A 27,080-nucleotide genomic window follows, 5' to 3' on the forward strand; every position below is an offset into this window, starting at 1 on the left:
ATATTTTCATGGGTGATAGAACTAATGGTCAGATGTTGAATTTGGTTGACTATAATCATAGAGTCTCTTGTTCTTATAGCCACGTGGACAAACATTTGTATTTTCCAGATGGTTTTAGTTTTATAGTTTTCACAAAATAAATGTCTGGGACAAAAGGTCAGAATTGTTAAATAAAATGGGAGAAACATTCTCTATCCTGACCTCGTGAAATTACCAGATTATAAGAAAATGTATTAACTCCACAATTGAATTTGTTGCTCATAGACAGTCAAAATATTTTTGCTATTTTAGAAAGTAATGACAGAGCCCATGTTTTACAAGAAAGAAGGTAGAGTAATGAGTTTTGATTGTCTTTCTAACTACAGCTTTTTATTTTCCTTAAATGAAAGGGCTTTCTTTCAGCACCCCTAGTGTTATTGTGTTTCTGGCAGCATAGCTCCAGGCCATTTAAAATAATGTATTTCTCTAACAAGCTTGGAAAGTCATATAGCAGAAAGATATTTGATTTCTAAAATTTTTCATTGTCAAAATGGGAGAGGCATTTTGTTTCACAAAGATACCCTTACACATTAAGAGTTTTTCACAAGCAGAGTCTTGCCAGATGGTGTATATATTTAATACTCATTTCTTCAGCATCTTCCTATGTATCTCATGTTCACAGGGTGATTATACTGCTCAGGAGAAGGTCATACATCTGTGAGTTAGTGGATGCTTTAGAGTCAGCAACAGCTCTGCTTGAGGAATCCCTTATGATTAGTCAGTCAACAAATTACTGAATTCCTGTTAACTGTCATATGGTGGGGTAGGCATGGGAATGTCACTCTACCTTGAATCTGTTTACTTCTTCCCACCTTCACTACCCTCCTAGTCCCAAGCCACCATCACATTTCCCCTGATCTACTGTTACATAGAGCATCTGAATGGATTTCCCAGATTCTTTTCTTATCCTTTTCCAATCTAATCTCTATGCTGCAACTGAAGTGATCATTCTAAAAACCAGCTGGAATCTTCACTGGACTAAGGACAAACTCCCAGATCCTTGAAGTTCCTATATGCTCTGGTCTCTCACCTCTCCTTGCTCATCCCATACTGCTCTGTCCTGAGCTCACCGTCTGTCAGCTATATGAAAAATCAGTCTTACGAGATATAAATAAATGAGAAATAAATCTTACATTGTTTTCTAGCACTTTGCTACTTTTCTTCACTACAACTATACCAGTTTGTAATTGTATATTTATTTGATTATCTGTCATTTTGGAGGGTCTTTGAGTTCCATGATATTCTAGCACCTAATACAGTCTTACCCAAAAGCTCTGAAATATGTATGAGTGGGCAGGAGTGGAATGACTATAGAAGACCCAGTCTATGTCCTCATATAGTCTGTAGTGAGGGTGAAAAACCATTTAAAAGGCAATTTAAGTACATCTTTGTAATGTTACAGTGGTACAAGAGCAAGGCATGGGAACATGTGATGGGTTAGGTAGAAGTAAGAACACTGGCTTGGAATTAGACAGATCCAGAGTCAGATTCTGCTTTACCTCGTTGGGACTTTTGGCAAGTTCCTAAACTTACCTCAGGTATGGAAGGAGAGTAGTAATTCCTACCTCACAGGTTTGTCAAAAGAATTAAATAAGAAAATTAACATAAAGTAATAATGGCTAGTATTTACTATACACATATATACTGGTGTTTTATTACATGTTATAAATGTAATATATCCAGCACATATGTTATATATGATGGTTGGATGGCATCATGGACCTGATGGACATGAATTTCAGCAAGCTCTGGGAGTTGGTGATGGACAGGAAAGCCTGGCGTGCTGCAGTCCATGGGGTTTCAAAGAGTTGGACACGACTGAGCTATTATATACTGGACTGAACTATTATATACTGGGCATGTTCTAAGCATTTTAATTGTTCTCATTCAATCTCCAAAATAAGCCTGTGTAATAGCCATAAATATTGCCTCTATTTTACCATTGAGGAAACTGAAGTCCAGAAAGGTTCAGGAATTTGCCAGAGGTTACTGACTTAAACCAATAACCTTAGAGCCAGAAATCAAAAGAGTCTAAATCTAGAACCTGTGCTCTGCACCACCTGCATGCCTCCATACTTGTAAATTTTCTTTCTCACTATACATACAAACATATGTAGCAGGGATATTTAATTTGAATCTTAGAACAAGATGAAAGTGCTTAGACTTGTATATCTTATTTAGAGTCATTCTCAGCTGTTCCTGTTTCTGTAATTACCCTTTTAAGAGATAAATACTTGAAAATAAAGGAAGAATTTTACTCAGGTATTTTTTACTTAATATTTCACATCTCAAATAAGACAATACTTTATTATACTTTTTTCTCAGAAAATGAGAGCTAAGAAGCAACTTCATTTCTTTTTTATTGTTTCTTTACTTTGGTTCATGACTAGGCCTCTTTTTTTTCTTTAACATACACAAATTATTTTATTCAAAAATCCTGTATCTGTGGGTAAGGTGGCTTCAGAGCTTCATAGCCTGACGAGAAATTATCGAAGCATGTTGTATTTTGCATGTAAACGGTGTGTTTACTGTGTTAGCACATGGTATATTTAGCATTAAACTAACAGAATTCTCACATACTTCTCTCTTTCATTATAATCCCACAAAAGAAAATATCCTCTCTTGCTTTTTACAAATAAACCACTCATTTCGACTTGATTATTTCTCAGTTGCAGTTTTCATTTTCAAAGTGTTTCAGTGTACCTTTGTCTCACTTTGACCTGAAGTTAAATGATTTCATAAACATCAGATATGTAAGGATTTTTTTCACTCTGTGGTCTTTTCCATACATTTCATCATGGCAGTGGGAAGCCAGCACTCCCCTGTGAGGGTTGTTAGATGTTTCAGAGCCTGGGGGCAGACACCTGGTGCATAGGAGGAGCACCACGAACCTGAGTTACTGGAAGAGAACCAACTGCATCTTCAAATAGAAATCTGGTTCACTATATTTGATGCTGCCAATCACACTAAACAATTTTGGAATATTACATTTTGAACAGAAATTGCATTCATTTTACTGAATATTGTTGAGCTGCATTAATTCCTTTGTCTATCCTGATTTTGTCACTATCTGGATAAATTCTGAGAGATATTTTGTACTGTTAATGCCTCTAGTGAATTGACATTACTTTTTTAATTTTCACTCAGCTCAACCAGTGTTTTTTCAATATACAGGATGAAAACACTTTTATAGGTGGTGGGAGCATCATGTGCTATCTTGAAGAAGTTGAGATTCTTAGCTTGCAGATCGTAGGGAATATTACTGCCAGAAATTTTCATGTGTTGAGCTCTTAGCTATCTGAAGTACTGCTTTCATTTGGAATCTAATAAAATAAATTCCTAAAAAAAAAAAAAAAAGAAAGAAAGATCCTTAAAAGTGTCTGTAGTCCTTAGAAATTTTAGCTAATCCTTTGTGATGTCTTCATTGCAGTTTTCTGAATTTGAAAATTGTGTCTAAGTAGAGTTTAATGATTTTTAACCTAGAATCCAGTGCAGCCTAGTATTTATGACGCCCATTCCAGAGTTTTTGTCTTGTCCTTTTTGCTCTATCCTCTAGTTTTATGGCTAGACACTTAAATTCTGTCTCAGTTTCCTCTTTAGTAAATGGTAATGTGAATGTTCTTCTTAAAATTGCCAGAGTTAATCGGTGATACTAGATTTTTTTTTTTCTTCCCCTAAGAAATACTGGGAGATTTAGGTTCAAATGCATCTCAAAGCTTCCTTTTCAATTTCTGTATCAGTAAAATGGAAGATTGAAATACTCATCCTAAAAAAAAAAAAAAAAAAAAAAGCTTTAGCTTCAGGATAATTTAATGAAAGCTACTCTTTTCACTTTTTCTGTATTGTTATTTGTGAGCTAGACAAAGAGTTCAGAAAAGAAATGTAATAGAAATTTCAGGTTCTTTTACCCTGTTGAATTTTACTCCTATCATCCCTTCTTCAGTGATATTGGAGACAGCAGACTCTTTTGAAACTTTAAGAAAAGTGGATATGGCCTCACAGCTGCAGGCCTGTACTTTTCACGTGTCACTGGTCTTCTTCAACCACTTTAAAGCCACCGGAGTTGAGAGAATACCTAAATTTGATAATTTCAGGTCAGAATGACATTGGTGAGAGCTTTTGAGATTGTGTCCATTTACCAAGCACAACTCTTCCTATGGAACATTTACTTTCTTATCTTTTTTGGTTGTTTTGGTGCCTTCCTTTGAAGGAAATAGTGGTTGCTAAATATATGGAACATTTACTTTCTTATCTTTTTTGGTTGTTTTGGTGCCTTCCTTTGAAGGAAATAGTGGTTGCTAAATAGCTCTTAAGTTATTTGTTTAAAAAAGGTGTTATCCAAGCAGAAAGTCTCATATTATCCAATGAAATCTTTTTTTGTCACTTATATCTCTAAACTGTGTTTAGAACTGGTCAAAAATGGCCAGTGGTTGCTCTTTTTTAAACTACTAGTATTATATTTAAAAATGGTAATGACACTGTAAGTTTTATTAACATTTTGAATGCATCTCATGGCTAATTCCAACTTCTGTCTTTTTCTTTTTAAAATCATCAGTATTTAAATCTCATTATTTTAATTATATCCAATTAAATGTGCTTGCATAATCAGTATATTTTGTTACATGCATTAGTAAAGAGAGCACTTAAAGATACTTAGCGTACTGACTTTCATCATATATTAAATTTGCATGCCTTAAAATAGATTTTATATGGAAGTTTTAGATAACATATGTGATAGGTATATAAATCAGATGCCAGAGTCTTTATCTGTTAAATAAATGTTCTTTGAGAAATCTTATCCTCTTGGTTCTTAGTTTGGTTCATTTTCATTTCCTAAATTATTTTATAGTACTCTGTAGATAATCTGGATGCATGCTGAAAGCTAAATAAGATGTTAGCAAGGAAAAATTGCACATATAGAAATATTTGGAAGTGTCATTCCTCTGTAAAATCCTCTATAAAATCGTCATAAAAGGCCATACATTTGTTAAAGCACTGTACAGTTAGGTGATTGCCTTATCCACTGTCAGGACAGAAGTGAAAGGCCCTGTGATGGGTCAGATTGTGGGCCTGAGTGTCAGTGGCTGTGCCGGGTGTCAGTGTGACGACCTGGGCAGGTTACTAGGCTCATGTGTGTGTTACAGCCTCACCTGGGCAGTTGAGGGTTGTATTTATACCTGTTAATTGAGGAATTATGAGAATTTAACTGGATAGTGCCAAGTGGTAATTGTTCAATAAATATTAATTTATACTTCTATATCTCTAAATTTAGACACAGATGCAGGGATATTTAATTTTTAAATTTCTCTTCTGAAACATTTTGTGACAAGTTGGGCATGTCTCCAGTTCATGTGAAATTTCCATGGTACTCATCTCTGAAAAGAGGTGGGGAAGCAGCTTTATCTTTGGAGCCTTTTATTTACCCTGCCAACTGTAAAGTGTGTTTCTCCTAGAAACAGCTCTCCTAGCAGGATGGTAACTATTTCAAGAAGGAAAAAAGGCGAGAGAAATTAGGGAAGGAGAAGCAAATTCTTTTGAATTTTCTCAACATGTTTATGTGAGTAGAAGTTAGGCAAATAAATATTTTCAAGACTGGACTAAAGCTAAGGAACACCACATTTGGCACAGAGATGAAAACTATAAGCCCATAGTAGAACTCCCAAAGAGCTTTAATTAAAACCAGTAGTCTTCCCTTTTTTATTGGAACAGACTAGTGATCTTGCATTTTATATCTATTTCATACTTAAAAAGCTGTTACAATAAGCTGTTTCAAACAATGACAGTGCTATGTATAGTTGGAGGTTGATTGCATTTGTTAGCAGTAAGTAAGAACAGCTGTTCTGTTTGATACACATAGATATTACCATGCCATTTTTTTCTAAGGTTAAAATTGATTTATAAGGTGGGAAATGAAATATCTCATCATTGTTTAAAGCCAAATAAGACTCTTAATATAGCATAAACAGGGATTTGTAAAGTGCAAAATCACTGTATTTTAAAAATTGATGTTTTAGTGTAAAACATTTGAAACATGTTAGTGGCTCAAGTTTCTGTTATTATAGAGAATCTGCAAATCTTATCTAGCTCCCTATTTTTCTAAATTTATTTTATTGGAATATAGTTGATTTACAGTATTGTGTTAGTTTCTGTACAGCAAAGTGATTCAGTTACACATATATGATCGTTTTCATTGCTCATCTCAAACTCCCAATCCATCTCCCCCCCACCCAGTTGGAAACCACAAGTCTGTTCTCTATGTCTGTGAATCTATTTCTGTTTCATAGATAAGTTCATTTGTGTCTTGTTTTAGATTCCTCATATAAGTGACATTATATGTATTTGTTTTTCTCTTTCTGACTTACTTCTTTTAGTATGATAATCTCTAGGTCCATCCATGCTGCTGCAGATGGCATTATTTCATGCTTTTTTATAGCTGAGCAGTATTCTATTGTGTGTGTGTGTGTGTACACCGTTATCTTCTTCATCCATTCATCTGTTGTTGGACTTCTAGGTTGCTTTCATGTCTTGGCGTTGTAAGTATTGCTGCAGTGAACATAGGGGTGCATGTATCTTTTCAAATTACATAATGGTTTTGTCTGGTTATATGCCCAGGAGTGGAATTGCTGGATCATATGGCAGTTCTATTTTTTTTTTTTTTTTGAGTAATCACCATACTATTTTCCATAGTAGCTGCACCAGTTTACATTCCCACCAGCAGTGTAGGAGGGTTCCCTTTCCTCCACACTCTCTCCGGCACTTACTGTAGACTTAATAATGATGGCTCTTCTGACCAGTGTGAAGCTGGTACCTCATTGTGGTTTTGATTTGCATTTTCTCTAATAATTAGCAATTCTAACTCCCTATTTTTAATAGAAAAAAAACCTGAGACCCCAAAAAAAGGAATGTTCCTCAGGATCCAAGGTTTTTAGAAGCAAAGTGAACGTGTTAGTCACTCAGTTGTGTGACTCTTTGCAACCCCATGGACTATAGCCCACTGGGCTCCTCTGTCCATGGAATTCTCCAGGCAAGAATACTGTAGTGGGTAGCGATTCCCTTCTCCAGGGGCTCTTCCTGACTGAGGGATCAAACTCGAGTCTCCTGCATTGCAGGCAGATTCTTCACTGTCTGAGCCATGTTAGAAGTTAGAGGCAAAGCCAACAGTAAAATTCACAACTTCTGACTCTCTGCCATCTTTTCTTAGTATCATTGCTGCCTTTTAGTGCTCATGTTGGAAAAAGGTCAAGATATAGTGTGATTTTATAAGCATGGTTTCTGATAGTTTTAAAAAGTGACATTGTTTCTACAATTACTTTGGACTCTTAAGTTGCAGGAAATTAATTCTGTTAATGTAATTCAGATTTCTACCCCTCCCCCCCACCTTGCCCTCTAAAATTAATCACCAGGAATAAGTCAGATTCCATGTTTGGGTCAGGATTAGCAAGGTTGTAAAAAATAATGGCAAAACAACTACTTCTTTGAAGGGTTATTTCATTGTTAGGGACAGAAGTCTATTTAAGTTATGTCAAGCAAAAAGACAGGTTTTGGAAAAATGTGGAGAGACCATGTGGAACCCAACAGCAAAAGCTGATATAGCCCTTTTGGGAGGTGATAGTTGTCAGCGGCTTCTCTCTCTCTCTCCTTGGCAGCTACTCTGCTGTCTCTCATTCTGTTTGTAAGTTTGTGTCATTCTTCTGCTTCATCCTATAAAGCAGCTTTTCTGATTGCTTCTTCTGCACGTGAGGAAATAGAGCTGCTAGTACATCCTTCTGTGACCTTATAATCCCAGTACCCATCACTGCCAGACCAGGTTCAGTCTGTGTATCTCCCAGTTCAGAAATTTGAAAGAACAATCAGGATTGGTCCTTAACCAATCTTTGGGTTTCATCCAACTGCTTCATCTTTGTTTTTATCTTCAGAGGCTGTAAGCTGGAGCCCGTTCCCTAAGAACAGGGCCTGGGTAGGGCAGATGGACTGATAGACCTACTGCACTATTGAGTATAGACCCTTAGTAGTCACTTTAGAACCTCCTTTTTTCCACAGTCGCCTGCCAGGTACCTCTACAGATATTCCTGAGTGCTTCTGGGGGTATTTAGGAGTGAATAGTGGCTAGAATTTTTATTAGAGTCAAATCTGCTTTGATGCCATGATTGTCCTAGCTGATATATTTCATTTACCAGGAATTTTGAAGTTACCTAAATAGTACTGTATAGTCTTAGTTAATCAGGGAAGACTCAGCTTCATTGCAGTCACTCAAGGACTAAGCCACATTTCTTTAATGCTTCTCTTGCTAAACAGTAGCACTAATTAGAATGGTTTGGTTTATTGAACATCTATAATGTGTTAGGTTTGTTTCATATTGTATTTGCCAGGTTTGGTAAGGTGGTTAATACCGATTTCATATATTTCTATCTCACATTGCCTTAGAGCTACAGGTGAGCTGCAGCTCTGATTTAGCTAGAGGTCAGCTGGGTGTCTTCTTATTCCAGAGCCTGGATTGAACAAACAGCTCCTGTCTGGAACAGCTGTTCTTGAGGCAGAGGCAGAAATGCAGGAACCTGAGCAGAACTACACAATCTAATTTAAAGCTTCGGCTCAAATATGTATGGCTCATGTCATTTCTACTTATGTCCATTGGCCAATGCAAGTCATATGGCCGTGTCTAGAGTCAGCGGAACAGGGGTTATATACCTCCTATGTGAAAAAGAGACAGTAAATAATTATGAACAATGATAGTATATAATCAAACACAAGCATCCCTCATCTCATTCAGTTATCACAACACTCAGAAATGTGAATATTATCACTGTTGTACAGTTTGTTAATATAACAGTTATATGATGAGCACCTGCCATGTCCTGGACACTGAGCTCTGGGAACGCTCACTGTATTATATTTTGACAGTATGGGTTTATTTTATGTAAAATGTTCTAACTCTCAGAGATATTCCTACTTTGTTGTAAAACAGTGGATCTCAAACTTTTTTTTGGTCTCAGGACCCCTTTACATTCTTTACGTCTCCAGAGGATCTTCCCAACCCAGGGATCAAACCTGGGTCTCCCGCATTGCAAGCAGATGCTTTTACTGTCTGAGCCACCAGGGAAACCCTTAAAAATTATTGAAAACCTCAAAAGAATTTTTGTTTATATGGGTTATATCTCTCAGTATTTACTGTATCAGAAATTAAAACTGAGACATTTAAAACCTATGTATTATTTAGAAATAATAAGCCATTGCATGTTAGCATAAGAAACTCTAAATAGCTGTAACATAAAATATCTATATTTTGCAAAGTAGAAAAAAAAAGTTTAGTCAACAGTGGCATTGTTTTATACTTTTGCTGACCTCTTTAATATATGGCTAGATTGAAGACAGGAACATTCTTATATTGGCTTCTGCATTCACTTTCTTATGATATAATACTAATACAGCATGTCACCTCTGGAAAGCAGTATACTTGTGAGAGAGTAAGAGTGAAAGAGACAAATGACATCTTGGTATTGCTCTTGAAATAGTTTTGGCCTCACAGAGCCCCTGAAAGAGTCTTAGAGACCCTCAAAGATCCCTTAAGCACACTTTGAGAACTTCTGTGCTAAAGTATATTTATGAAAACAAATACATGACATCCTTAGTTAGTATATTTTCCTGGAGCATCACCCTTGTGTTATTCTATTTTATAAGTTACATAACTTTGTTAGGTAGGCTTACTGCTAGAAGAATCCACAAATCTCAGTGACTTAACACATTCATTTCTTATTCATATCACAGTCCAGTGTAGGTCAGTAGTAGGGACTCTGCCCCTCAACAGTCGTTCAGGGACCTATGCCCCCTAGGGCATCAAAGTCTTCTAGTGGGTCCTGTCTATCTGGTCAGCAGGCAAAGGAAGAGCCTAGAGAATCACATATATGAGGTCATGTTCCTCTTGCCAGAATTCATATACAACCCATAACAGTATTGGAAGCGGAAGAGTGTATCTGGTTCTGTGTCCAGAAGAAAAGGAAGCAGCAGGGTTTGACCAAGGCATATTGTCCTCTACCAGAATAAGCAACTAAGTTCTATTAAACAAGTTAAAAGAAAACTTGATTATTTATGGTCAACTTTTTTGCCCTATGAAACTTAAGTGGTATGTAGTGCAAAGCAGTATTGCCTCATGCTTTGAGAAAAGTTATAGGGACTTGAAATCTAAAATTAATTTTTAAATATTTAAAATTATTTATTTTGAAATAATTTCAAATGTAAAGCCAAGTTGTATAAAGAACTGCATATTGTACCCTTTTCCCAGAATCACCAATTGTTAATATTCTGCCACATTTGCTTTTACTTTTTCTTTGTGTATATACATAAAAGTGGGAGTATATATGTGTACATACACAAATTCCCCCAAATTATTTGAGAGTAAAGAGTCTGCTTGCAATGCAGGAGACCCAGATGCAATCCCTGGGTTGGGAAGATCCCCTAGAGAAAGGAATGGTGTGGGTTCTGGTTGGTAGGTCATTTTGCACGTTCCATCAATTTTGCTACAATTATTCTTTTAGGAGAAGAATCCAACATTCTCTGGCCCAATCAGAGCCTTGTTTAGAATGCTGGACTAGGAGCACCATTTCCATCTGGCACCCATGATGTGACCATGAGGATAGAGTTGATCCAGGTGGCAAGAAGGGAGAAACAGAAGTTGGGTCATTGATGACTGTTTTGAGCTGTTAAATCAGTCAGCCTTGAAGCCTACCCTACATTTGTGGTTCCCAATTATGTGAGCTATTAAATTCTATTTATTAAGTGAGCTAGCTTAGGTTGGTATTCTGTTAACTTTTGACATAAAGAATACCAAGTGATATTCCTAGTAACAAATAGTAATGACTGTGTTGCTTTAAATTTAAAAAATGGTAAGAAAGATGTATGTATAAAACTTTCTCAATGCCCGACAAAAAGAAATGAGTATTAGGGGTTTTTTATTGTTGTTATTTATGTATTTTCTCACCAGCTTGGTGGTAGAACCCTGGCATAGACTACTAAGGAATGTATCACAGTTCACAATGCATATCCCAAGTTCCAGAGAATACTTGGGTTTATTTTAGTAGTTGTTAACAGTTATGGAGAGGAGCTTTAGATACATTTGGACTCATTTCAGTTAACCAAACCAACTTGAGTGAGTTAAAATATAGTGGTGGAGGTGTCAAATGCCAGGTATGTAGGGTGTCATCTGAAGTCCAAGAGCAGTAAGGATCTTGGCATGGCACCCAACAACTAAAAACCTTAAGCACTCACTGTCTTTTTCATCTTGGCTTTTCCTGTGTTTCTGCTTCATTTCCAGTCTAACCAGGCAATTTCAAATACATAGTGAGAGAACGTGAGTGTGTTAGTTTGAGTCAAGCATTCTCTCCTATTCAGTTCAGTTGTGCTCATTGGTGTAAAAATGGTTTTGGAAGACCTATCCCTGAGGGCGTGGAGAAGATTTCAGGGGCTGATTCAGAAAGAGACCACAGAGTTGGCTTCTGAAGAAACATGTACATATGCTACAGCCAGCTGAAAATGGCTCTCTGATGCCTTTCTGCTTCCCTCTCAGGACTCCTGCCCCTCATTATTAGCCTATATTTCTCTGATTCGAATTCTTGCCAAGATGCTGACTAATAAGACTTTAGGATATGGGTTGTAATCCTTTCCAGGATATTTTCTTTCTTTTTTTTCTTTTAGTTTTACTAAATAGCTGTTTTACATCAGCAGCATCAACAACCTGGGAGTTTGTTAGACCTACAGATTCCTGGGTTCCGCCCCTGAAATACTAAAATAGAAGCTGGGGGCACAACCCAGCAATCCTCCAGGTGATGCTTGAAGTTTGAAAACCACTGCCTCCCAAACGGTGGCCAAAACCTGGGGTCTGTCTTCTTCCCGGCATCTCCTCCTAGCTGGGCACAGTGGTGCTGCTTGCATATAGAATCATGGTGAACATTTGTTTGTTGCTGCAAAAGAGAAACCTAGTCTCTGGCCTCTGAAGAGCAAAACAGACTCCTGTAGCACAAAGGTTAGGGTCCCCAGTTCTGCAGCCTCCATCTCTCCAGGTTGTCCCCAAGAGACCTCCATGTGGGGCATTTTTGGGACATTTTTCTGCCTGTGCCCAGGAAGCATGAGTATCTCCTCTTCTTCCTCCACCTCCTGACTCTCCCTCCTTTCTACTCCTGCTGTTTTCCTCTCTTCCTCTTCTTTTTTCTTTCTTTTCCCTCCATCTCTGTTTCCTCTTCCTCATCCTTCCTCGTTCCCTTCTTTTACTTCTCTTTGCCTCTCTTCTCTCCATCTTTCTTTACTCTCGCTCCTTGCCTTCTACTACTTTCTTCTTTTCATTTTTCTTTCTCATTTTTCGCCTTCTTCCTGGTCCTCATTCTCCTCCTGTTCTACCTCTTCCTGCTCTCACTTCTACTCCTAATGGGGTTAAACTTACTCAAGAAGAGAAGGCTAATGCCTGAAAGCCACAGAAGGTGGTAAGTGCCATTTCTATAGTTCTGACACCCAGGGCACCTTGAGGATTATCTGGGGTCTGAGCCTGCCTATTCTGCACATGTTCCTCAAGACCTAAACTTTATGCCCTTCAGTTCTCAGCTCCCTCAGCCTCTTAGCCTACTCCCCGACCCCAAACCTAGGAATGAGCTCTCACTGTCCTGTTATGCCAGATATTTACTATCTACCTCTAGGGTGGAGGTACGGTGTTGAGAAGCTCTGGTGTTTAGAGTTTGCTAATCTCTGGATGCTGGGAAAGATTGAGGGCAGGAGGAGAAGGGGACAGCAGAGAATGAAATGATTGGATGGCATCATTGACTCGATGGACATGAGTCTGAACAAACTCTGAGAGTTAGTGAAGGAAGGGGAAGCCTGGTGTGCTGCAGTCCATGGGGTCACAAAGTCAGACACGACTGAGTGACTGAACAGCAACAAAATCTCTGTAGTACACATATGCTCCCTACTGTGACCACTTTCAAGCTACCAAGTTGACGCCACTGAATGCGGAGCTGGGAAAGAAGCTTACAGGAGCCTCTCACAAACCAGTCAAACCTTTTATAGCACACACTAAGGAGGGCCTTGCTAGCTATGGTCCTTATACAGTACAGCTCATTCCCTCCTCACTGTAGATGTTTGAGAGTTAACCATTAATGAATGAATTACTGTAAGTTAAGCCATCACTTGTTTGTTTACTCTTTAACATTCATTTTTTGGGACAGCCACTGGAATAATTAAAAACAGCATAGTATATAATAATTGCCACAACACTGCCTTTTAGTTTAATTAAATAAAATCAACTGTAAATACTGTCAAAATTGCAGCCCTTTCAATGATTTGTCAAACCCTTTTACTTATGAGTCTGAGCTGTTTCAAGATACCACTATAAATTATAGTACCTTTTGGGTTATATATAACATGTTTGTTTATGTAACAAAGTTTGAATTAATATTCAGTTAAAATGTAGAATATCATTCAATTGCCTTGTCTTCTGTATTTGCATTCTACTGCATTTTTGGTGGCTCTTTATTATTTTTAAGTAGTTTGACATTGTGTTTTATGATATATTTCTTCCTGTAACACTTGCATACAGATGGAAATGTTGGGAATCTAGTTTAAGGCTGATTTTTTTTTTTTTTTAATTCTGTTACGTGATTGATCTGGTCAGTGAACAAGAAATTCTTCGAGGCCATCCATCACTCCAGGCAGGAGCTGAGCTAAACCTTCTAACTCACTGCTTTCAGTCAGTCATGCAAGATTCAGGTTATAAATATTGAATGTGCAAACAACTGTTTAAATCAGCTGTCCTATCTATTTTATGCAATTTTAGTAGAAAAGCAAGCTGATACATTGTTCAGTGGTAAGAAGTAGAAGATGGTGAATACAGTATTATCTTTCCATACGTCATTGAGTTAATCCTGTTGGCAAATATTTAAAATAGATCAAATTAATTCTTGTTCCCTTAAGTTAAATTAGAAGTAAGGCAACTGAGCATGTAATTTATGTAGCTTTTTTGGTTTTTATATTCAAACAGTAGCAATACTGTTAGTAATTGTAAATGTGGCCATCTGTCATAAATATAGTAGCCAATTGTTAAATGCTTAGTTCTGTGAATTTCGTTACCTCTTTGCAATAACAAAAATAGCTTAATATTTGGAAAATATTTGGTCAGGAAGGGAAGTAGCATCTGGTTTGCCCTGCCTTTCCTGGTAAGCATCTAGAATATTGAATTTGTGCAGGTGTTTGTTCTTCTGCTACTTGGAGTTGTAACAAGTGTGCATACTTTCACTGGTGTTGATAAATGCAACAGATAAAGTGCCAGCCATTTGTAATAAATCTAGGAACCTTTTTGTATGTAATGAACTTAGGTAAACTTCCAAAATTGCTCTCTGTATCTTAAGTTTATTCTTCAAATTATATTATGCTGGCAACATTCTTTCAAGTAGATGACATGTACCTAAACCCACATTAATAACACACGTGAACTGCTTACCAAAGAGGAATATTTATCTCCCTTTAAAGGCACACAGAGGTGTTCAGCAGCTTATGTCTCTTAGTTGTTGGATTGCAACCTAACAGAAAAGCTGGGTAAGATTTTATGTTACGTTCTCTGCCAAACTGTGCTTGTTGCTTACCTGTATCCATCTTTCTCTTTCTTTAATAGAATTTTGATCAGAATAGCCATGGCCCTAGCTTAGTAGACTCACCTTCCTAGACTCCCTTTTAGCTAAAGCTGGCCACGTTACGCTAATAATCACAAATGAAGTGCCAGTAGAATTTACTTGGTAGCATTCATAGACAAGCTTTTAAAAGGTACAGGCTTAGCTAACTTGCATCTTTGGCACTTTGCTTTTTCCTTGTTTTCTGCCTAAAGTATAAATTCAACACATGAAAGTACAGCAGCTTTCTTGGGAGAATGAATGCAGAACTATATACTGAAGATGGCACAGTGGAAAAATGAAGAAGATACCTGGGTCTCTGATGGCTTTATTGAGCCACTAACCTTCCTTAATTGCCTATCCTTAGACTTGAAAGGGTAAATAATCCTCATTCTTGTTTAAGCCTTTATTTTTCAAGGTTACTTACAGTCTAACACATTTCTAAGTGATACACTTCTCTTCCTAAGTTTTCTAACTCAGAATGAAATTATGCATTGTTCTCTTAATAATCTTAATCTACTTGGGAATTATAAAAATAACTTTTATGTTATATCTTCTTGTTAGTATTAGTCACTCAGTCATGTCTGATTCTTTGTGGTCCCATGGACTACAGCCTGCCAGTCTCCTCTGTTCCTTGGAATTCTGCAGGCAAGAATACTGGAGTGGATAGACATTCCCTAATCTTCCCACCCAGGGATTGAACCCGGGTCTTCTGCATTGTAGGCAGATTCTTTACCGTCTGAGTCACCAAGGGAGCCCATATCTTTGTGAGGAAATAAATCAAACTAGAGTTGCCATATTAATAAGCTTTTTTATTGATAAATGTAACAATGGTATTAATAATTTTTGTAGTAAAAATCACAATTGCAGGAAAAAGATCAGATAATTTTCTTAATACCATCCGTCAAATCATATTTCCCTTAGTCGTTGATCAATCCCTATCACCTTTTCTTACCCTGTTCATAGTCAGTTGGAGGCTAATTTATAAATAATTATAATGTAGTATTATAAGTCCTAGAAATATTTGTCACAAATATGAATATGATTTTATTATTTCCTTGCTTAAAAGCTTTCCCTAATCTTTGATGTGGTATTAAAGGTTGTTTCATTCTGGCTCTGATTATCTTGTTTAATCACATCTCCTTCCTTTCTCCCAGCATATTTCTCAGCTCTGTCTGAAACCTCAGTCTAAAACCCCTGAATTATTTCTTGGGTCTTAAAACTACCGCATACTTTAATTCTTCCATGTCCTTCCTTATCCTATTACTGCTGTACCCTTTCATATCCATCTGTGAAATCCCACTCATTCTAAAAAACTGAGTTTAGGTGTCTTTCTCTCTGAAGCTATCTGTGACTCTCCCAACTTCATATTCTGTGCTTTCCATAATACTCTTTTGACCCTTCTATGGTAGCATTTCTTAGATTGGATTATGGTTCTTTACAGATAAGTCTTTCCCAATAGCCTGTGAGTTCCATGAAGTGTTAGATGAGCTATGTTTTATTTTGCAGCTCCATTATCTTAAGTTAGTATCTGGAGTGGAATTAATACTCAGAATTTTGGTATGCTTTTATAAAAAGAAAATAAAAATATAAACTTTCTATACTTCTTATTGAATACTAGTATTATTTACCTGTTTATTAAATATATCCTGTGAAGGATATGCTGCTGGTGATTAAAGAATATTCATCAATTACATAAAAAATAGTTATCCATCTGGGTCACCTCTGCATTTGCTTTTATTGGTTTTTGACTGACTTTCTTGCTTCTTTGCCTGTAATTTTTGGGTTACATACCACACATTGTGTGTTAAGAACAGTAAAGCCTGAAGTAAATAGCCTTTGCCTTCAGAAAAGAGCATGTCCCTTCTTTCAGGCTGGTGAGGGTGTAGGGGTTGAATCAGTCTATGGTTGGGTTGGGGTCAGGCTTTTTTGCAGCTTCAGTATGATTCAGTTTGTTACTAATCTTTTGAGGGTAAGGTCAGATCTTTCCCTTCAGCAGGGCTTAAGTTCTGACCACCAGCAGATTTAGCAGATCAGCAGAAGCATGTCTTTGCAAACTGTGACGGATATCTCTGCTTTATAATCTAGGTGTCAGGTCTTTGGGCCACTAGGGAATTTCCATTCTCAGTCCTGCCCCTGGCTTTCTTTATCTCTGAAGAACTTCTTTCTCTGGATGCCTGACCCAAGCCTACTGAGGAAGGATGCTGTATACTCTGTGAAGGCTTAGACTCCCTTAAAAAAGGCCTCTGTTCTCCTGGACACCAGTAGCCTCTGTTACATGAAATCCCAGAGTGCCTTAGATGAATTTCTCTCCACTTCTCTGCTCCACCCTCTACGTTCAGAGTACTACCCCAAGCACTTGGTGAAAACCATGGGAAAAATTTAGCAGGTAGAAAGAGGCTTGCTTCGTAGTGGGACTTCTCTGAATTCTGATCCATCCTTTCAGCCTGCATGCAGCTGGTAAAAATTAGGCTGGTTTCTCCTTACCCCCACCCACGGCCAATTCTTTGTCTCCCTTCTAACCTGCTAGAAATAAGAACAGCCATGGGTCTCTCCTTTCCTCTGAAGGGCTCATTTACTTCTGGAATTGAGTTCATATACGTCATTTTGCATCCTCAGCTCTCTGCTGGATATTTTTTAAAAAACGGTTTTTTGTTTACCAAACTTGTTTTGGTTACTAGACTGAGGGTGAGGATCTTCCGCCACTTTGTACATCCCAGCCTCCCTTCTCCCTCCCACTTGTCCATCCAGCCATGCTTATGTGTGCGTATGTGCACAGGTATATGTTATTTAATGTGGGAATATTGTATATGCTTTTTATTGATGAATAACACTATATCTTGTGTATCATATCCTTTCTCTATATCCCCAAATTATCAAAATTATTTTCCTGTTATTGTATCTATTGCATGTAGAAGGAAATAGTTTCAGCTTTCCCAAGGAAATAAATTATTTTCAGTGAAAATCACCTTTGTTTTACTACCTTTGGTGTCTTGGATATTTTGCAGATGAGGATTTACTGGTTTGTAATGTCTTTCAGGCTTCATCAAAATCTAGAAATTAGAATAATCACCACTTAAATTTGATTAGTTCACAAATAATGTGGTCTCTGTTGACCACAAGGAAGATTAAGAATCAAATGAAAATATTTAATTAACATTAAAATATTGAAACTTTTATGACAGTAAGAGCTAATGATAGTTTTATGACAGCTATGGCCTGCCTAGTAATAGAGAGGTGGAATGTTAAACATGATGCTATCAGTATTATTTCATATCAGTTGGGTTTATCTCAAGTGACTAAAGTGATATAAAAATGACTGACTACAAACATGAAGTTTAATTCATATCAAATTTACATAAGAACAAAATTTAAAAATTACTTGAGAGCAAAATTTATACATGATAATATTTTACATATGCTATAGTCTCTCAGTAGAGAGGTATTTACCACAGAACACAGTGTTGTATAAATGACTTAGTATCAGTTAGCTCTTTTTACCTAACCAACCATTGCAAGATTCAGTGGCTTACAAGTGTTATGTATTATTTCTCATGTATCTGCGGGGTGGAGTGGAGTCGGCTGCTCTTGGCTGGGCTCGCCTGGGCCACTGTGCTTGAAGCCACACTGGGCAGGCGGCCTCTGCACACTCTTTTATGCTGCAGCAGAAGGGCTCTGGCATCTCCCCGCAGGGAGCAGATAGTGGTGGGGTTGGCCACATGCCATAATGACGCACAAGCTTAAGCAGAACAAAGAGGAGCATATATGAGCCTGAAACAGGCAAAGATGTTCCCAAACAAGGTGACAAGTTCAGTACAGGAAGTGGTGTTCTTTATTTTTTGGTAAGGAAGTTTTCCAGGCCCAAGCCCCATTCTTGTGCAGCCTAGAGGAGGTCGAAAGACTACACACATGAGTTTGCCTTTCCCAGCATGTATGTTTTGCCAAGAGAAGAGTGTCAGTTAATTCAGTTGGGTTAAGAGAGCCTCTTCTATATTTAGTTTAAGCAAAAATCAGTTTTGGAAAGAGTCGTTAGTAATTGGGGGCAATGAAAGTGAAATAAAGAATAGTACTATAAATATAATCCTACTATGCAAGCAGCCTATAGCTTGCTATTCTAAAGCACATCTAACTTTCCAAGTATTAACTCTGTGAGTCTATTAAATAGACTAGGTTACATAACACCTATAAGAATGAACAAGTTTCTGGCTAATAAATCTGTGCAGCAAATTTCATTTCCTTCTTTCCTATTTAGAACTTTTATAGAACTGTGACACCCTGCTTGCCCTGATCCACTCATTATATCCATTGACTTTAGGAAAAAGAGAAATAAGAAACTGGGTTGTTATAATGCATAAAATGAATATCTGCCTTCAGATGACAGAGAATCTTATCCACAATGGTTCATAATTCTTAAAGCCTTTCAGTCTTTTCCCCTCCCTACTATGCTGCATTTTTAGTGTAAGTGATCAGTGCATTCTCCACCCACTCTGAACTCTGGTAACTCTTGAAATGTTTGTAAAATAGGTCTTTTGATTCATCATATAACCTTAGGAAAGAACTTAAGATTTTCAGTCAGAAATCATGGATGTCTCACAGCTTTGTCATTAACCAAGACTTTGGGCAAACAATTTAATTTTCTCGGAGCTCCAGTTTCTTTATGCGTAAAAGAAGAAAGCACCTACTTAGTGTGAGGATTAAGTTCAGTGGTAAAAAGAAAGTGCTTTTTAAGCTGTGCAAATGTTAGTTCATGTTGAAAGAAGGTCACAAGCCCTCTCTTTTTCATATGAACTTTAAATGACAGCCTCTTTGGTGAGGAACAAAGGTAGAGAAAAGTAGAACCAATCCCAATTGGTAAATCCAAGAACATGGATTTGGCATGCCTCGTTGCACCTGGCGTTCACACCAAGCACATCAGATTTGCAGTTGACAGTAGTAATAATAGAATGTAAAATTCAGTAGTTCTCTCTGTGGTTTTATTAATTTATAAGAAACTTTATCAGTTTTTCCATATGGTGTTCAGCATGCATTTATATCAGTATTTCCTATAGTCAAAGTTGTAGTATCATCAGTAGTTCTTAATACTTAAATTACTAAGTTTTTTTAGAATTTAGAATTTTGAGTGAGACTTTAACAGTTGCCCTGTAAAATTTATTGAATGGATTAGTACATGATTTCACCATTAAAAATACTTCCACCACCTTTTTTTGCTTAAAGTCATTTTAGTTATGCTGGATGTAAAATACATTGTTTAAAAAAACATTTATTTTTTTTAATGACCTTTGTTTAAAAATTGCAGAGGTGACCCCTGGGATAAGATCATGTATCCCATAGGAAGGTCTCTGATGTTCACTCAGCACATGTGTATGAGAAGCACTCATATTAGCATACTCTCAGCCACTCGGGAGTAAGAAATACTTATTAATTCCCTTTTGTAGATAAGGAAACTGAGGTTCGTAGAGTATCTTCCCCAAGGATTCTCAGCAGATTAACACAACAAGGACCCCAACTCAGTTCTGTCAAGCTCTGACAAGCCATGTACTTTTAACTTCATTATTCTGCCTTCTATGCCAATAGTTAAGATGGTATCCAATCACTTGGTTTTAGTAACACTGTGAAAGTGTTAGTCATTCGGTCTTGTCTGACTCTTTGTGACCTCATGGGCTGTAGCCTGCCAGGCTCCTCTGTCCATGGAATTCTCCAGACAAGAATACTGGAGTGGGTTGCCATTTCCTACTCCAGGGGATCTTCCCGACCCAGGGATTGAACCCTGGTCTCCTCCATCACAGGCAGATTCTTCACTGTCTGAACCACCAGTTCCTAAGCAGTAATACTGAGGATATTTTTAAATGCCAAATGTTAGTTATATTTAATACCAAAAGTTAGCCTTGTGTAGTACTTCACTTTTTCTCCTTAGAATGTTCTCAGTTTTAGAGTTCTTTCTTTACCATAAATCACCTTTATGTCCTTCCCCTCAAGCCACACTAACTGGCTGGGGTCACGGGGAGCCCTTGACTCCTCTGAGACCAAATAATAACATCAGGTTCTTCTCCGTCCTCCCTCATGCCCCTCTTTAAAAGTGAGGTTGGCTAGTTCCCCACTTTGGAGAAATTAGAAGATTTTCTCCTTCAAAGGCCAAACTCCTAAGCCTCAGGGTACTACCTCCTTTTCCCTTGTATACTTTCTTGTCTATCCCTCTTGTCCTGTAGAGATGGTATACTGGACCCAGGATTTTTAGAAAGAATCTTTGAGTATCAAATGTCAATACTAACTACATAAATTATAGTTTACAATACCATGTTAATTATTTTACCATTGATTTAAGTCTTCTAGGTCTCCTCTCTTTCCTTTTTTTCTGTTTTTATTCAGCAGTCCTTAGCCCTTTGAACTTACTTTTTTCTAACTCTGTCATTTCTTTGATTCCAATATGCATCCTAGTTTTAGTAACATTTAATTTTTTTAATCCTCCTGAAATTAAGAAAAGACAAATTCGTAACTTTTCATTCTCTAATTTAAATCCAGTTGTCTTTATTTCTCCCCCATCAGGCTCACTTCACCCCGTTTAACTGTTTCACTGAGTGATGTCCTTTTTTGGCTGAGTTTCCAATCAGTGCCCTCAGTTCAGTTTAAAACGATGGTGTTTTCCTGTTTTATTCACCTAAGCCGGTCTCGATGCCTTGCGTGTGTGTGTGTGTTTCTTAATAGTTACTCATTGTCCATAATTTTTTTTTTTTTTTTATGTTGGCCCTCTTGAACTCTGTCTCACAAATTCCCCAAATGGGGCTTCCTTTTTGGAGGGACTCAGCACTCTACTCTGTACCCTGGAATAAAACTTCTAATGCTGTTCATCAGCTCCTCAAAGCCCTCCAGTGCCTCCCATCCCCCCACCCACTCTTCTTCCTCCATTTCTGTCAGCCTAAGTTTTCCAACCCTTCTAGTCTTCTTGGATTGTCCTTGAGTCCCCACTGTCAGAACTGACAGGTCCTGAAAGGTTTCCAATTTCTGCTGACACCTAGTTGGAAGACCTCCTTCAATGTTCCCAAATCTCCTAGCAGGCATCAGAATCCCTCCCTGTCTTCCTTGATAAGGATTTCATTTCCAGATTTTATCATCAGGTCACTGTTTCCTCTACTGAATAAATTAGCATAGTGTTAGAGTCTTTACTGTTAACACAGCTCAGTTTCTTTGACTCCAGCCAAATTGGATTGCTAAAAATTTTGACTGACACTTGAAGTCGAAACACTTCTTCATTTCTGTACCTCCACCTCAGATTTTTATCTACATGCCATTCCTGGCCATTGCAGGGAACTCACACAGATGGAGAATAATGCAGCAATATGGTACAAAAGGGTAAAGAAGTGGAAATTCAGATGTGTTATTTGTGTATTAAATTATAAATTTGGTATCTGAAATATCAGATACCAAATCAATAAGTGCAGATTCTAGATACCTGATAAGACCTGTTAAAACATTTCCTGAGTTAGCTTTAGTGACTAACCACAGTGTGGTCCTTTCCTGGGAATAGCCCAAAGAGAAAAATCTGAGAGGGCCAAGGGTGCATTTAAATGTGCAAGACACATATCTCCCAGGCTTGTGTACCATCATTATTATAGTTCTCCCAGGCTTGATAAGTAGGAATCCCTCTGTCTATCCCTCCCTCTTTCCACTTAACAAACACGGGTGGGTATGCGACTCTCATACATCTAAATAGTGACTTACCATCTTCCGTCTTGTCCCCTCTTGACACTGCCAGTCCTGGCTGTTCTGGTCCCTGTCTCAAGCCTGGAGCAGCCTCCTTACCCAATCTCTGGCTCATGTTTTTCACAACTATTACGATGCCTCTTAGTCTTATTGCAGCTTCCCTAGTCCACCAAACTTTAGTGTTTTCTAATTTTCCACCACATAAAGCATAAGTTCCACTGGCCTTATGCAAATAATCCATTCTTTGTGTTCACAGTAGCATCCACTCTTACCACACATACAGATTTTGCTTCTCGTCATCAGACACACACAGTCATTCCTGTTCTGCTTTCTTTTCTGTCTCTAGCCATCAGTGAATCTCCCTTTTGGGTGTGGCTGCTAGTAAACTTTCTCTGGTATCCGAGTCCTCATCAGTGATGTTGCTGATAAGCATTAAAGAGTCAGTGTGCAGTGGTTGCCCTTCCTCCCTGCTGTGGGACCTTGGGTGAATTACTTAACCACTTTGTGCCTCAGTTTTCTCAACTAAAAAGGATATTAAGAGTACCAAATGATCCCCAAATCTCTATGCTTTATGACAACGGGCATTTATTTCTTGCTTCTGGTACATGTGGGTTGAAGCTCTACTGTACTTTCCTTTTTCATTTCAGGATGCAGGCTGACATGCCGTCATCAGGGTCAGCATTGTGATGGCACCTCAAGTGCCTCTTAGAACTTTGGCTGGGATGGGTCACATTGGCTCAGTTCTGTTGGCCAGGTCTATCACTAGACTGACCTTAGAGTCACTGGAGTAGGAATGTATTCTCCTTCCACGGAAAGGACCAGGGGGTATTTGTGAACAATAATGTCGTCCACCTTGCTGTCTCATAGGGTTATTGCAAGGTATAAGTGAGTTAATAGGTATGAGTGCTTAGAAAGGTCCCTGGCATACAGTAAGGTCTCAAGTGTCAGTTGTTGCTACTTTTATTGTAAGTTGTTTGCTAGGTTTCTGTGCTAAGCATTTTACATGTATCTTACAGTTTACTCCTCAAAGTTGATATTATTATCCCCATTTTAAAAAAGAATAAACTGAGGCTTACAGAGGTTGAATTGTCCACAGTCATGCTATTTGCAAATGACAGAATGGGCCTTTAAGCCAGGCCTACCTTCAAAATCCTTGTTCCTGATCTTTTACTGTTTTAATAAATCCAACCAGTCCATCCTAAAGGAGATCAGTCCTGGGTTCATTGGAAGGACTGATGCTGAAGCTGAAACTCCAGTACTTTGGCCACCTCATGTGCAGAGTTGACTCATTGGAAAAGACCCTGATGCTGGGAGGGATTGGGGGCAGGAGGAGAAGGGGACGACAGAAGATGAGATGGCTGGATGGCATCACCGACTCGATGGACATGAGTTTGAGTAAACCCCGGGAGTTGCTGATGGACAGGGAGGCCTGGCGTGCTGCAATTCATGGGGTCGCAAAGAGTCAGACACGACTGAGCGACTGAACTGAACTGACCGAAACATGTACTGGGAAGATTTCTCCTAAACTTTATGAGCCTATTTCACTGCTGCCACTGCAGTCTCTGCCACCCTTGCAGAGACCTTGCCATGACCTTGAAGGACTTGCCTGTAGGCAGCTGCCCTCCCAAGAAACACAGCAGCCAAAGTCCCAAGACTTTGGCTATAATGAACTTCAAATTTGTCATTAGTTCCTTTATTCAAGCAACATAGAGGTAGATTCTGTGAAAAACCAGCTGAGTGATTGGTACTTGGATTTTGAACCTCTTAATCCCATATTTTGGAGAGCTGAATTTATATACCACTCTGACTTTTCATTCTGTGCAGTCCAACTTGTCTAATTATTTGCTGGAATATCCTCTACTCAAGACAAAAGCAAGACTCCACAGGGTGTCCATCTAGATATTGTTATTGAGAAAGTTACCTATTAGTCTCTCTGTATTTCATTAGTGGCCAAATGGCAGAATAAGGAACGTAGGCATATGCAGTCCTGTGAGGTTAGATCTGTTCACCTCCAAGATTTAAGGTTTGGAGTATGCCCTTATGGAAACATGTTGGCCCTCATCTTTCAAGCCCAGAGCAGGGCTAGCCCTTCCATCTCATACTTGGTTCACTTATTGGTAGTGCTTCTTCCATGAGGATGTAAGCTTCATGAAGGGAGAGATTATGTTCCATGATCTTCTGCATTTCCCCTCAAGGCCTACAAGCTTGGGGATATCATTAGAGTCTGCAGAGAGAACATGCAGAGGTGACTTAGGTGCAGCTCCTGTCTTTAGGCCTCGCATTATCTCTCAGCTCTTAAATAGAGACTTATATCTGTATCACTAAATCAGGGTTTCAGATTTAAGGAGAAGGAAGCATAGAGAAGTGGTAAGAGTACATTCTGGAGCCAGACTGCCTGGTTTATATTCCTGCTCCCTACATACTGTCTGTGAAAACTTTGAGCTTGAATTTTCTCATCTATAAGGTGGGAATAATAATAGTATTAATTTTACAGACTTATTGTGAAGATTAAATGTAAATACTAGTGTTAGAAACATATATAAAGCTTCAAGATATGTTAACTACTACAAAGAACAAAATAACACAGGTGAAAGCACCTGGAATTTCCTAGAACAGTGCTACTTAGAGTGGCCATCTGCTTTGAGCTAAGGAACTTGGGTCATGAGGTAAATTAACACTCACCTTCCTTCGAAAAACCCTTGTTAGGAGGGAAAAAAAGTTGTGCTTGGGGATAAAGTTGATTTACACTCTGGCTACAGCCGCTTGTCTTCTTTATAAACAGTAACAGTTCACAGCCATTCCTTTTGTTTCCCTGACCTAGGACATAGTAGGCAGTCAGTAAATTTAATTATGTGCTCTAGCCTGATAAAAACCTTCTTTTTAAGATATCTTTTTAAGGTAAATGAATAAATTTTCTACTTAATGAACTTTGTAAATTTTAAGTTCCCAGTATGTCACACATTGTAAATCTGTGTTATACTTATTTATAGTTTTTCTGTATCTTCAGTTTAGAAATAAGGTAAATCCAAGCCTTTTTTTTTTTTTAAAGCTATGAATATTTTTTTTCAGTTTTTTTTTTTCCAGCAGTGAGTAGATAAAGGCAGCCATATAGGCCATTGTGGGAAGTCTAAAATGGGTTTTACCAGATCGCATTTTATTTTTTTTTTTGTCATCATGTTAGTGTTTATATACAGAGTCAAATTTAAAAAAACCAAGCATAATTTTTGCAGGTAAGATTTATTTATATAAATTAGTTTGGTACTGTGGCAGTTGTTGTTTCAGCAAAAAATGTATATGTATTGCTATGTAGAAAGAAATTAATATATAAGTTAACTTTTTTACCTCATTTATAGCAAAGCAATTTAATGTGAAACTAGTAATTGTATTAGTCTTGATTCTCTAGAAGAAGAAAATCAATAATATGTTTTTTCTTCCAGTTTTATTGAGATATAAGTGACATATAGCACTATGTAAGTCTAAGATAGGCAGCATGATGATTAGACTTACATACATCATGAAATGATTATACTAAGTTTTGTAAATATCCATCAAGAACTAAATATCCATCAAGAACATAAATATTTTGTAAATATTCATCAAGAACTAAAGAGCCTATTGATGAAAGTGAAAGAGGAGAGTGAAAAAGTAGGCTTCAAACTCAACATTCAGAAAACTAAGATTGTGGCATCCAGTCCCATCACTTCATGGCAAATAGATGGGGAAACAATGGAAGCAGTGAGAGACTTTATTTTTGGGGTTCCAAAATCACTGCAGATGGTGACTGCAGCCATGAAATTCAAAGACGCTTGCTCCTTGGAGGAAAAGCTATGCCCAACCTAGATAGCATATTAAAAAGCAGAGACATTACTCTGCTGACAAAGGTCCATCCAGTCAAGGCTATGGTTTTTCCAGTAGTCGTGTATGGATGTGAGAGTTGGACTATAAAGAAATCTGAGTGCTGAAGAACTGGTGCTTTTGAACTGTGGTGTTGGAGAAGACTCTTGAGAGTCTCTTGGACTGCAAGGAGATCCAACCAGTCCATCCTAAAGGAAATCAGTCCTGAATATTCATTGGAAGGACTAATGCTGAAGCTGAAACTCCAATATTTTGTCCACCTGATGTGAAGAACTGCCTCATGGGAAAAGACCCTGATGCTGGGAAAGATCGAAGGCAGGAGGAGAAGGGGATGACAGGATGAGATGGTTGGATGGCATCACTGGCTCAATGGACATGAGTTTGAACAAGCTCCAGGAGCTGGTGATGGACAGGGAAGCCTGGTGTGCTGCAGTCCATGGGGTCGCAAAGAGTTGGACACGGCTGAGTGACTGAACTGAACTGAACTGAAATATCCATCACTCATATAGTTACAGCAGTAAAGAAAAAGAAAAAAAATTTCCTTGTGATGAGAACTCTTTGATGAGAACTCTTAGGATTTACTCTTTTAGCTTCCATATATAATATACATCAGTGTTAATTATGTTTATAATGTTGTACACTGTATCCCTCGTCCTTAGTTATCTTATAACTGGAGGTTTGTACCTTTTGACTGTCTTTCTATAATATAAAATATTATAATATATAATATTTGTGTTAATAATGCATATTATATATAATAAATATGTTATATTTAATGTTATATATTATTAAATATAATATTCTATATATAGAGTTATTGTAAGAAATTAGCTCATAAGATTGTGG

At 37.8% G+C, this 27,080-nt stretch overlaps 1 protein-coding gene across 17 annotated transcripts in view; it reads left to right on the forward strand.

The window, feature by feature from the left end:
• The window catches only part of CFAP20DC (CFAP20 domain containing), a 257,536-nt gene that overhangs the window by 15,837 nt on the left and 214,619 nt on the right, over positions 1–27,080 (forward strand). For 13 of the 17 annotated variants that reach the window (XM_043885489.1, XM_043885495.1, XM_043885494.1 and 10 more), the window contains exon 5: positions 14,545–14,610. The exons of the other annotated variants lie outside the window; for them this stretch is intronic. In XM_043885489.1, the coding sequence (XP_043741424.1) occupies positions 14,545–14,610 (66 nt within the window). The remainder of the gene's footprint in view (positions 1–14,544; positions 14,611–27,080) is intronic. 17 annotated transcript variants of the gene reach the window in all.

The sequence above is a fragment of the Cervus elaphus genome, chromosome 24 (genome assembly GCF_910594005.1).
Source record: "Cervus elaphus chromosome 24, mCerEla1.1, whole genome shotgun sequence".
NCBI lineage: Eukaryota > Metazoa > Chordata > Mammalia > Artiodactyla > Cervidae > Cervus > Cervus elaphus.